Source organism: Melospiza melodia, chromosome 9 (genome assembly GCF_035770615.1).
Source record: "Melospiza melodia melodia isolate bMelMel2 chromosome 9, bMelMel2.pri, whole genome shotgun sequence".
In the NCBI taxonomy this organism is placed as follows: domain Eukaryota; kingdom Metazoa; phylum Chordata; class Aves; order Passeriformes; family Passerellidae; genus Melospiza; species Melospiza melodia.
This window is the reverse complement of record NC_086202.1, coordinates 23,098,455-23,111,596: the sequence shown is the minus strand read 5'-3', so window position 1 is coordinate 23,111,596 and position 13,142 is coordinate 23,098,455. Positions and strand designations below refer to the sequence as shown.

General features: G+C 36.9%; 1 protein-coding gene across 2 annotated transcripts in view; it reads left to right on the top strand.

Moving 5' to 3' along the window:
• The window catches only part of POLR3A (RNA polymerase III subunit A), a 32,038-nt gene extending 19,371 nt beyond the window's left edge, over nucleotides 1–12,667 (top strand). The window contains exons 22-32 of one of the 2 annotated variants that reach the window (XM_063163875.1): nucleotides 446–481; nucleotides 3,307–3,393; nucleotides 3,479–3,561; nucleotides 4,946–5,116; nucleotides 5,684–5,777; nucleotides 5,906–5,998; nucleotides 6,458–6,622; nucleotides 7,080–7,244; nucleotides 7,573–7,704; nucleotides 8,952–9,084; nucleotides 11,112–12,667. In XM_063163875.1, coding sequence (XP_063019945.1) covers nucleotides 446–481; nucleotides 3,307–3,393; nucleotides 3,479–3,561; nucleotides 4,946–5,116; nucleotides 5,684–5,777; nucleotides 5,906–5,998; nucleotides 6,458–6,622; nucleotides 7,080–7,244; nucleotides 7,573–7,704; nucleotides 8,952–9,084; nucleotides 11,112–11,260 — 1,308 coding nt within the window. In that variant the 3' untranslated portion in view covers nucleotides 11,261–12,667. The remainder of the gene's footprint in view (nucleotides 1–445; nucleotides 482–3,306; nucleotides 3,394–3,478; nucleotides 3,562–4,945; nucleotides 5,117–5,683; nucleotides 5,778–5,905; nucleotides 5,999–6,457; nucleotides 6,623–7,079; nucleotides 7,245–7,572; nucleotides 7,705–8,951; nucleotides 9,085–11,111) is intronic. The other variant, XM_063163876.1, reaches the window with a different exon arrangement.
• Nucleotides 12,668–13,142: the final 475 nt, after the last annotated feature.

The window sequence follows — 13,142 nt, the reverse complement described above, 5'->3', positions numbered from 1 at the left end:
CTGCCTGTAGAATTAACCTTGCAGCTATATAAAGCTGTTACCTTGATGAACCTTCTGATTACTGGCAGTGATGAGAAAAAATTCATTTCATGACCTGTATTTGAAGGGGTGCTTTTTAATAGATCAGAGTGTTTCAGAGCACAAGGTAAACCTGAGTTGCACTTCCATTGATAGAGTCAAATGACATCTGTATTTGAAATATGCTGTAAATCTTAACTGTAAGTCTGAAGGAAAAGAAATCAAATAATTTAATATTAGAGTTTGTGGATAAAGCTGGTTTTTAAGTATACGTATTGTAAATAATATAATGAAAATTTAAATAATTGTTATTAATTTCAGAAGTACAGATATGGCTACATCACCTTAGTGATAATTAGCCTAAGATTTTTTAAGTTTTAGATAGTTACGTTTTCTTCTTTCCTTTTTTTTTTGTTCATCCTTGAAGACATTAACTGAGACAGGTTATGAAAAATATAATGAGGTAATTGTAGCATGTGTGTGCCCTGTGTGAGCATTAATGTTAGTGCTTTTTAGCTAGAGATGTGTGTATAGTGCTAAAGTAATTGATTAGCATATATACATTACTGCTTGTTAAATTAAGACATAATGATCATCACAATTATTTAACTTAATGTGAATATTGTGACATGTTAATACCCATTGCTGAATTCAAGGATTTTGAGGGAGCTTTCTTTCAGTACTTGACACTTTTTTCTGGAAGTCATTAATTTACTCTCTAGGAATATGAGCATGTTTTTCTGGTGTTTCCCTTTCCCTTCCTTCACTTTTCCATTCCAGAACAGAGATGCTGCTTAGTGCTGTTATTTTAGCCAGAGGTTCCTGTAATGGGCTTATCCACTCCAGTCCAGAACATTGTGTGTCTAAAAAAAGTCATTTTTCTGTGCTTTTTTTGAGATGATGGAATAAAAGTGCTGTGAATGTGATGCAAACACACCAAAAGCTCAGCACACAGCCAGTCAGTGCTGCCCTATGCAGAGTTGGCCTACTGGGTCTGCCTGATCTGGAGAAGATTTTGCTGAGTCTCGTGGCACTGTCTGTGCCTCTGTGCATTCCAGAGGCTTCTTCCCTGCACAGATTGCCATGCAAGCAGTGCTTCTGGTGTGTGAGTGTGTGACCCCACTAACTTGGCTGCTGGACACCTGATGCAAACCCTGAACTGCCCTTTGGCCTAGGCAGCAAGGAGGAGCTGGCAAGGCCTGTGTTGAGCCACATTTTACTGAGCCTGTTTGGTGCCTCTTCATTAATCTGGTCCAGACTAAGACTTCATGGATTTAGAAGCTGTGAAAAAAAAAATCAGTGTTTTTTTGAGTCCACTCTGGAAGTTACATAGCTATGCTCATAGAGTACAGTATTGCACTAAAGATAATAAATCCAGAGAGAGACAGAGCTAGGCTCAGCAAAGAGTGAGCTACATTTTCATTCCATTTGTAGCAAAAATTAATCCATAGTTTGGGTAAACTGCCAACATATACTTGAGAATAATAAGTAATTTCCTCTTTTAGGTCTTCTGCATGAATAAAAATTTGTCAATAAAAAATAAGTTTTCAGAGATTTATCTTCTACCATTTTTTACTCTGGTCTATGGAAATAACATATAATTTGATTACCCTATTCAGAATTATATGTAATAGCTGATTTATTGTGTTGGAGTGGTTTGGATTTTTTAAAGTACTTTGGAACTCGGGCATTGTCAAAGAGGAAAAGTCTTCTGCAAGTCCTGCAACATTGCTTTTTTTATGCATGTGTAATGAAAAGATTAACCTGTCTAATTCCGTATTATTGCCTAAACATTTATTTTAGAAAAAAAATCACATTATGAATTTTTTGCTAATATGTTGGGGTCAAAAGCCTTTAAAATGTCCAAGTATATTTGTGAATAATGCTACTTACTGCAGGGCAGAAAAAAGGGGCAAAAACATAAGAATACATCCTGTCATCCAAGTGGGGAAGCAGCTTTGGAGCGTCCATTCCAGCAGCACTTCTGTTGCCTGTTCTTCCTTTTGAACTTGGTTCTGGTACTCACAGAAAAAAATGTACTTTATGGAAGTATCTTGAATGTCAGTAAGAATGTTATTTTTGAGAGAGAATTCTGTTAGAATGTAATAGAAATGTTTTCATAATGTTTCTATGAACTCGGCTGTGGAAAAAACAAATGGCAGTCCCTCAGATACTTACTCGTTTTTGCAATTAATTGCCAGTGCTTAGCTGACTGTGCTGGTTGCAAGGGGTCCAGTACCTAGTGCAGAAGCGGCAATGCTGTGTGACCATCACTCTGTTTGTTAGGTAGGACTAATGGGATAGAAAAGGGTTAAAAGGACTCTAAAAAATCCAAGTATTTGTTTCTCTATAGAGGCTTTCCTAAAATGTTGGTTGAAATAGATGGCAAGGATTTCCTCTTGCTTTTTGTTTATATTTTGGTTTTGATAACCTGTGTTAATGGTCATGACTTGCACCAAGTCCATGTTTGTGCAAGAGTTTAATCATGGATCTCATATTTCATGACTTCTAGTGTAAATGTATATGTCCAATGTGTAATGACCAAATAATCTTTTATAGAATACATGTTGGATATTATTCTAGTATTGTTTCAGTTTGTGTTCCAGTGAAGACTATTAGAACTTCTTTTGGGTAAGCCTGGTAAGAGAGTGAAAGGTCTATGTAGTATGACGTGTTGAATGCAATTATCTTCAAGACCTCTCCACAGCTTGGAGGAGTTATTTGAATCATATTAGGGAATCATATTATATACATGTGTATATAATAGTTCTGAGGTTTGAGGTTTCTTCTATCAAAGAAAGTGCACCTCAGATCTCTGATATATATCCAGCAGATATACTTCATATACTTCTTCTCTTGCCACAGTCTTTCCATTTTGACTATTTTGAATAGTGAGGGTTGAGTGAGAATGTGTTTGTGTCAGTAGTGCCAAGAAATAAGAATTTTGAGTTGGTGTTTGAGTTTTTAAATCACTTCCAGTAAGTGGGGAGTAGGAAGGGTCAGCCCAAGTCAGCTATCTTCACCAGTCAGTGTGTGCTCAGGAAGGATGCTTTTATTCAGCGTGGACCACAGTCTTCATGTCCCGCTACTGATTTGTGGCTACACCAAAGTGGATCTGGATTGCTAAACTCTAATGTATGTGTTTGTCTGAATTTTTATGTTCTTTTCTTCATACTGTGCATTATTAATTTATTGTAAATATTTGGAGCTTAAAGTAAATAACTTACTGTTCAAGACTTCAATATGGACACCATGTCTTTGCTCACTATGATTTTAATGTGATTTCAGGAAATTAAAAAATTCATCAAAGCTGTTTCTGAGAAGATAAAAAAAACTAGGGACAAGTATGGAATTAATGACAATGGCACAACAGAGGTAAATAACTTCAGTGTTGTAATGATGTCATTCTTTTCCATCTCCATAAGTTGATGCTTTTCCAACTATTCCATTCTCTTTTCAGCCAAGAGTTTTATATCAGTTGGATAGGATTACTCCAACACAACTAGAGAAGTTTCTAGAGACTTGTAGAGACAAATATATGAGGTGAGTGTTTACCCTGCTGTGTTCTCACTGCTGCTGTTTTGTTGGTAACATCTGGGCGTATTTTGCTGTTTTTACTGTCTGAATGTTGGTTCTGTTATGAATGCAGTACAAAGAATTAGAAACAATTGGCTCCAATGACATAAGCATTGCAAGACAAAGGTAGGATGCAAAAAAAAGGCATCACTGTCTATGGGTGGGCTTGTTGAGGTGGTTTTGCACAAAAGTTATAGAGATGTAACAGGTGGGACTTTTACGTCTGTCTTGAGTCAAAATCAGATCCTTTCATTAACAAACTTTGGTATCCTTTTACATTGTAAAAAATGCTTTATGTTTCATTTTGTTTCTTGAGCATGCAAAGCTACCTGCTTGTTTTTAAGCAGCACCTTCCTTCTGAAGTAATAGTAATCATACTAACAAGCAGTTTTAGCATTTAGCTACTCATTACTTATACCCACAGACTGTGTTTTGACAGCAGATTCTGGTAAAAGCCAAAAGTGATAGGATTCAGAGTAAGGAAGGATATTGTTTAAACACTTCACATTCTTACACCCACTGCCAGACATGTTTTCCTCCCCCTCTTGCAGGAGGTTTTTGAAAACCTTCAATGAGTCCATGCAGAACAAAGTCTAAATAGATGAGTTTCAAATTCAAATGAATCTTGATAGCTATTCTTGATCTACACAGTCTGAGGAGTTATATCACACTTTATTCTTAAAATGTTCTTTGATCTCTTATGCACTCATTGGATCCTTTTGTTTGTTATTCTTGGCTTCTACCAAGATAATGCTGGTGTTGATGTTCTAATCTCTTTATCCATTGAGATTAATTTCATTTCCTTAGACTTTTGGATTTGGTGATCTCTCCTTTGTGGCCTACCTGCATCAATTGTTTCCTAATGATTTATTCTTCTGGAAAATTCATGTATATATTAAGTTCTTAACTATTTTAAAGCAATTACCAGTTTTTTGCTTTCCCTTATTAGGAGTACTTGTTTACATTTGTCTTAAGTGTTTTTATATGTGAATTATCACTTTTACTATAATAAGTAAATGTTAGCATATGGTATTTCCCTGAAGGGAAAATGCTGGATCTAGTGCTTGATGCATAGGAGGAAGAAGACAAGCATTTTGTAATCTGTTATTGAAGTTATACTGAATCTAGTTATACTGAATCTGTGGAGTGATTATATGACAGGGCATCTTCTTGCTTTGTATGAGATCAGTCTTAAAGTATTGGTGGCCTTTTAACTGCTCTTGTTTATTTTTTACTAAACTATGTTAGCAAACTTCTCATATATCTACCAGAATAGTTTCTGTTGCTGTTTGCTTAGGATCTTATACCTTATTCAGTTCCATATCTCTATGTTTTTTTTTTTTTTAATCAGGGCACAGATGGAGCCTGGTTCTGCAGTAGGAGCTCTTTGTGCACAGAGCATTGGTGAGCCTGGCACACAGATGACTCTGAAGACTTTCCATTTCGCTGGTGTTGCTTCAATGAACATTACTTTGGGTGTGCCAAGAATCAAAGAAATCATTAATGCTTCAAAGGCTATTAGGTACAAATATTGTCTTGATCTGTTGAGGTTTTTTTTCCCTTTGCCCAAGTGAAACCTACTGGGTAAATTTGCAATACATGATAGCATTTTCCTGTCCTGAGCAATATACTAGACACCATTCAATGCAAATACCTAAACAAAAATATGTCTGCCCAACTGTGATATTTAAGCCCACAGAGAAAAATCAAATAAAGGAAAATGATTATTTAAGTATAATATTTCCTTAGACTTCTTACTTATTGTGAAGTGCTCTGGTGCTTAGCAGTACTTGAGGCATACCTATTTCTAGGTGTGCATGAAGCCATGCTTAAATAATACTAGAATAACACATGCCATGAAAACAGTCACTAGTACTTGTGTGTTTGCTTGTTTTTACCAGCCTGAAGTACCTGAACAGTAATTGTTCTGAAATACACCTGAGGAAGCTGTAGATCTCTTTATTTTACTAAATACTGCTCTAGATAAGAGAGAAATTCCATAAGGCAGGCTCTAATTCAAGTTGCCATCTCTACTCTAGCTGAGCAATTTCCTACCTGGGTTTTCATGTGTGTGTGTTTATTCTTGTAGCACCCCTATTATAACAGCACAGTTGGACAAAGATGATGATCCTGATTTTGCCCGTCTGGTTAAAGGAAGAATTGAGAAAACTTTGTTAGGAGAGGTAAGAAAATTGTATTATTGCTAATGCTTTAAATGGATGCATTAGCCAATTGCAATGCAACTGCCAATGGCAATTTTAGCCTTTTAGCCATTTATGCATGCTAATTGTTTTGTCCTTGTCTCTTAAAGATTTCTGAATATATTGAGGAAGTGTTTCTTCCAGACGACTGTTTCATCCTAGTGAAGCTGTCTTTAGAGCGCATCAGACTGCTGAGATTAGAGGTGAGTTGTTCAGTTCTTACAGTTCAGTTCTTATACCTTGGATACATTACACAGGGTGTCTTAATCCTGTGTCAGTAATCACACCAGGGGAAGCTAACAAAAAGGAAGTGAATGATAGATGTTGTGTAATTCCACATTACATCTGGAAGGGTCTCTTGTATTTTTTCCTTGCAAAGTGGATCATTTCCCGTTTGTTTGGAAGTGAGAGAACATACTCTGGTATGGTGTTTTGCTAAACACAGGGATGCCATTTCTGTCCATTGGTTAATGTACAGGCTGGTAACCTTCAGCCTAGGATACTATTTCATGCAATTTATAAGACTAAATGAGAAGAGAATATTTGGGGATTTTCCCCCTACATTTTTCCTTTTTATAACCTGTTGAAAGATGGCTCCATTTATTTGAGCACGTTGATACCTGCTGATAACCCCGATGTTTGCTGGCTGCCTTTTGGCACAGGTGAATGCCGAGACCGTGCGCTACTCGATTTGCGTCTCCAAGCTCAGAGTGAAGCCTGGGGATGTTGCTGTGCATGGAGAAGCAGTTGTGTGTGTGACCCCTCGTGAAAATAGCAAGAGTTCCATGTATTATGTATTGCAGTCTCTCAAGGAAGAGCTACCAAAGGTAAAAGCCAAGGCTGTCTCATGCTTTTGTAGGAGGTAATCAGTAGTAATAATTTGTTCCATGGTGGCAAGATGAAATAATTCTTGTTAGTATTGACAGTGATGATAGGCCGGGTCAGTAACGCAGATTGTGATGGTACTGCCTTGCTGTTGAAACTAAGCCATCCTTTACTAATATTTGTAAATAGAATGGGTCTGCCACCATTCAGACACGCAAACCAGAGTGTGGCAATGTCAGACATAAAATAGAAAATGTAGCTAGTGAGTAAGGTTTGTACTACAATGTCAGTTTTGCACTAGAGTATTTAAGAGCAGGAAATCTTACTCGTATGTGTTTTGAGTTAATCTTTACTCCATGTACTAGATCTTCTCAATAGGCTTGAGTGCTGCTAAGTGTTACCCTTTTTACTGTGTTACTGCATATATCAAAGTTACTAGGGCTTTTTTTGTTTTTGAAGGTTGTAGTGCAAGGCATACCAGAGGTTTCCAGAGCTGTCATTCATGTTGATGAACAAAGTGGAAAGGAAAAATACAAGCTTCTGGTTGAGGGTGATAATCTACGAGCTGTTATGGCTACTCATGGAGTGAAAGGAACAAAAACATCCTCTAACAACACTTACGAGGTAATGTCTGAATGGGTGCTGTGGGGTTTTCCCTGTAGCATCTTTATTACAAGTGCTTGTTTGTGCTCAGATGCAGCAGTTGATATGGAATGAAGCCTGATTCCACTAATACATGTCAGAATGCATTAACACAAGAGAATAATTCACTGGCAGCACTGTTCACCACAAAGAAGCTGCTTCTATTAATATTTTTTAAATGGAGAAGTTTAAAAGAGTAGCCATAGAAATGGAATATCAGTATGCTGTCAGATGGTATTTATTCCAGGAGTGTACTTGCTGCAAACACTTGATTCTTCATTCATGTAACATGCAACAATCTCTTGTGTAGGTAGAGAAAACTCTGGGAATTGAAGCTGCTCGGACAACCATTATCAATGAGATTCAGTACACGATGGTGAACCATGGCATGAGCATTGACAGGAGACATGTCATGTTGTTGTCTGATCTAATGACTTACAAGGTTGGTACTATGGTTTTTCTAAATCTTACATTGGCCTGTTTAAACAAATTAATTTAGTCATGTTTGAGAATGGTGGGTGAGCTCAGGAGATGGAAATTCATTCTGGGCTTAAGGAATTCCAAGTTGTACTGACCTAATACTCTTATTTGTATTTTACCCAAAATGCTTAATTACTCTGGTTCTTTGGGGGAGGGTGGATCTATTTTGACTGAAAACTAATTGATATAATGAGTAGGGAATGATAATTTGATAATGGAAAATAAGAATCCTAAGCATGGTGATGTGAAAAACAACTGTTTGGGTAGCCATGCATGCACTTTAAGGCTTGCTGTGTAGAAAGCCCCATGGGGAGTGGTTTGTAACAGCTGCGCCATATGTGAAGCAAAGGATGCAGACATTACACGCAGAATCAGCTGACATGAAAAGTCTTACTCAACGTGTTAGTACAAAATCATCTGCTCTTTACTGATTGATTTTTCTCTTTCACATCCAATATGGTTTTTAGAGTTGACTGCACTTAGTGAAGTAAGATTTTGCAATTTGCCTGCCAGAGTGCAAGGGTTTAATTTGGGTGAAATGGATGGAGTCGTGATTTGTTCCCAAACTGCAGAGCTTTGTTGTACTGAGCAGCAGCAGTCCCCAGGGCTGTGACCCTGTGAAGCTGCAGCACAGCAGTAGAAAAGGGATCAGAGTGCCATGTTTTCAACTTGGTGGGCTCCTGCCATGCATTCTTTTGCCTGTACTTAGACTTCTATGTGCTATCTGATATAATCAGGATGTTTCTAAGAAATAAGAAACAAACAAGTTGAGTTAGTTTAGAAAGCTAATTACCTTTTTTCCTGGAGACTGAAAAAGATGAAGATTGAGCATCTTCTGTAGTCTCCTGGCAGCTGAGGTCAGATTTATCTGTAGGTAATAGGCAGTAGATTCAGCATAGTACTCTCAGACCCCACTGAATTTTGTAGTTCAGCAGCCACTTTGTAATTGTCGAGTTTTTTCTCATGGCCGTGTTTCTTTCAATTTGTTCAATACTCAAGATCTATTCAAGAGCTATTAACCATTTATACCAGCTTCTATTGTATAGAAAGTATGATTTTTGTTTTATGTAAGTATTCATTACAACCAAACTACTAACTTTCAGGATGTTCAACTGTGAATCAGTGTATTATGACAGTACTATATTGTAGATAGCATATTTATTTATTTATTTACTCAGGCTTACTCTTTGGGTTTTTCCATCAATCAAGGGTGAAGTTCTGGGCATTACCAGGTTTGGACTGGCAAAAATGAAGGAAAGTGTGTTGATGCTGGCTTCTTTTGAAAAGACTGCAGACCATCTCTTTGATGCTGCCTACTTTGGACAGAAGGATTCTGTTTGTGGTAGGTATTGCCAAGTGTGTTACAGTTTTTGGTCCTTACCCAGCATCTGTAAAACCTCTTCAAAGCATTGGAGTTCTGTCTTTGTTAAGCTTCCTGTTCAGCTGGTATGTCAAAAACTTCAGGTTAAGTTCAGACTTGAGGCTAATTCATTCTAGAAGTCCTGGAAGTTTGTTGTGTTCCTCTACTTATCATGATCTCAGACTGAGATCTTGAAGTCAGTTGGATATTTGTTGGATGTTTCTTGAAGTAGGCTTTGAGTAATTTGGTTTTATTTCTCACCCTAGATCTCAGTAAAATACCAGGAAATCTGTCTTACTATCAATAGTTCTGGTTTTCCAGTTGTGAAAATTTTTTTATCTTCAACACCTAGAGCTGTTGAATAAATCTAGTACCTCACTCAGTATTTAGGTTTCATTTTCATTCCTGCTAAGAAGGGGGACAGGTACATCTCAGCCTAGCTGAAGATTATACTCTTACCTGATTGCTTAGGTCATTTAGCACTTGTACCTAGTAATAAGCAGAAGGGCCAAGTTCTTCATATCTTCATTTATTTCTACTCTAAAGAGATTAATATTGTGGGTCTTTGTTTTTTTAATCAGAAGTCTTGTTTATCAGTATTCACGTCTTTAACAGCAGACAAGATACTTGTCAGAAATTTCTTTTTAAATATATGTGTTCCTGAGTTTTAAGTTTAAGTACATTAGCAGCCACTGAATCATCTTAGTGAGTTCATGAAAGAATCTGCTAAATTTTGGCTAATATATAGCTACATATGCTCAAGTGTATGCATGCCCATATACATACAGCAAACAGAAAAGCCAGTCAATGAGTTCTGGCATTCTGTTTATCTCTTTCTTTAGTATTTTTGTCATGTGCTCAAATATTTGGAATTGAAATAATTTTGGGGTTTTGTAATGCCTTTGCCCCCATTCTTTTCAGGTATTCTTCTCCTTTAAGCTACATGTATTTTGGGACTGAATTATTAAAAAGTCAGTCTAATAGGTTAAATGGAGAAAAGAAGTAAAGCAGGTTTCACTCTTTTCAAGATCCGTTTATGCAATACCTACCCTCCTGGAGCTGAATTGGGAGTTTCTGGGTACTAATGAAATAAAGAAATATGCATGTGTTACGCAAAAGTTAACTAGTTAACTAGATATATCTTGATGGTCTTAGTGTAGCCAGTTGCAAGCAGTGCTCTGTGTACAGTGTTTTCTGAATCTTCATTTGTGTACATTCAAACTATGAATCAAGTCAGAATTTTAATTCAGTTTATTTCATCCTTTCTGCATTCAAATGTACAGCTATTTGTTACCTTCCTAAACATTTATGTGAATGACAGTTGAGTTATACTCCTGAGAATGTGCAAAAATGTCATTTAGATCATAACAGCATGCTGAGAGAGAAACACTGATATCTGAGAGCTTGCTTTGAGTGTGGAACGTTCATTCTTTGGAAAAGTCGTGCACATTGGTAGGTCTGGAATATACATGTGTCAGCACATTGCACTGGAAATGTTATAACCATCAAAAATCATTGGGACAGATTCAATCTTGCACTTCAAAACAAGCACTTTTTGAGTGGTGGAAATGCGAGGAGCGTTACAGCTCAAGTAGTTCTGTGCCTTTCTCACTGGGAACTTGGGGAGGTTTCAAGGGAGCCCTGCCAGGTTTGACTGAAGCCTTAGCACTGAGTCAGAGAATGAACATGAAGTAAGCTTGCCTTGCATCTTCTGCTATGAGCACTGTCTTCTCTAAAAACAAACCTTCTAAAGGGCTTTCATTACTGGACAAGATGTTTAGGTTAGGTTGAGTTTGTCCTGTAGAGTTTAACACTGTTAAGTAACATACTGGTTTGATGACCATGACATTTAACTTTGTCTAGTGAAGAGGCATTGGTCCTCACCTGTGAAGTTCAAGCACTTGCCCATTCTGTTTTGTAGGTAATACAAAACAGAATGGGCAAATGAAAGTAGTTTTGTAAATCCTTACTGTTCAAATGTTCACTGTGTTTGTTTTGTTTTTTCCTAGGTGTTTCTGAGTGCATCATCATGGGAATTCCAATGAATATTGGGACAGGTCTCTTTAAACTGTTACACAAAGCAGACAAAGAATCAACTCCTCCCAGGAGGCCTCTGATATTTGATCATAATGAATTTCATATTCCCATTGTTACATAGCACTTGGACAGAAAACAAGATAACAAACCGAGAAATAGTCAGCAAACAATATTTAAATTAAGCAAAGTGTATTATTGGTTCTATGTCTCTCATAGGGAATTGGTAAGTGAAATTATATCAAAAGAATTGCCCAAATGTTCACCACCTGTGGTTAGTACTGACCCTGAAAGAAAGAGTGCCCCAGAGAGTGGAAACAAATTTCAAGTGGTTTTCACCTGATAACATTTTCTTTCATGTGACAGTGTTAGCTTTTGCAGTTACCCACTGTGGGTGCAAGCTGTTATTAACTCAATATTTATTTAATGTACATTCAGATTTTATTAAAAAACAAATGAGATTTGCAAGAGAGTTCTGTGAGCTTGCCCAGAATGCTTTTGGAAGTGTTCTTTCAGCAGGAGCTGCAGAGGTCAGTCTACAGCTTTTAAGAACAGAAACTTCAGAAAGCTGGAACGGAGTCTGTGATTAATTCATCGTGAGTTCAGGAGCACAGTTCAAAGTGTTTGAAATCGTTCTCTGTGCTTTTGGCAGCTTTAATGAGTTTTTCTTTTTCCCAGGTTATTAGCCAGTAAATTATTTTCCTCTTCAGGATTCTGTTTTGGGACCGTATCTACAAGAAGCTGTATTTTATGGATGCTACTAAATTCTGAGAAGACTGTTGTAAGAATATTGCAAGTTGGAATCAGTAACTTAGAGCAGTCCTAGTTTTGGGAAGGTTTCCTAATTGAGCAGGATCATTGAGCAACCTACTTTGATTTTATTATATGGAGTACAAACTGAAGGATGCTGTTTTTATGCATTGCCATGAAATAATTTGGAAGTATTTTCAGCTGTAGTCCACTGAAGCAGTTATCAGAATGAATATAGAGCTCAAATCATTTCAGTGTAGTATGTTTAAATTTATTGTGGTGCTATGGAGGGAAAGTTCAGTAGTGTTTTCTCAGCAGTGTTTGGGTACTCAGGGTGCTCATGACATGGGTCAAGGTTGAAGAGAAATAAGTAAAGGGAAAAGTTGAAATTGTCCCCTCTTGAAGAAAAAGTAGGCTGCTGAGTATTCTAGCATTTGAAAATGAACACGTTTTGCTGCAGTTTTTCTTTATGTCCACCAAAAGTGTAAGTCTACATTCAGAGACTGTAAATCTATTGGTCTAAGTCTTCAGGTGCCACTGTGTCTGTTTTTTAATTCATCCTCCGTGCAGACAAGATCTCATATGAAGTTCAACACAGCTATGCTCAAATTATTTTGTGGTTTTGGTGTGATGCTAAGATCTACATTTGCCTAGATTTTGGCAGGGTGAAAATGAAGAATGCAGTGCATTTACTATCTGCTGTAAAAGTTATATATATTTTACTATCTCTGTTTTAGCAATAGAAATTTCAGAATAAATTCAAGTTTGCTTTGTGATCTCAGTGAGATTGCCACTTACTCATTTGTCTATTTCTTTGTCAAGATGTAAATTTAACATGGGTAAAGGCTTCGTGGAGAGAAAGCCCATAAACCTTTCCTGGGGTTAAGTACTTTGTTTTATCAGGGGAAATTCTACTGATAGTGCTTGACATTTTTGTGAATTAAGATTCTATTCAAGGTCTAAGTGGGTGCAGTTTGTACTGGAACAAATAACCACATCTTTCCTTTTTCCATTTTTTAATTGGTTGGGTTTTTTATTTGGTTGGTTTTGATTTTTGGGTTTGGTTGGTTTGGGGGGATTTTTGGTTTGGTTTTTTGTAAATATAGAAAAATGAGCTACTTAAATGCTGGATTTACTCTCTTGTATATTTTAAAATTAAGACTAAAATTACATCTTTTATCCTTGTCTTAAATATGACAATAAAAAGAGGCAGAGGTAAAGAATGTGTATCCCTTGTGTTTATTTATGGGTATATT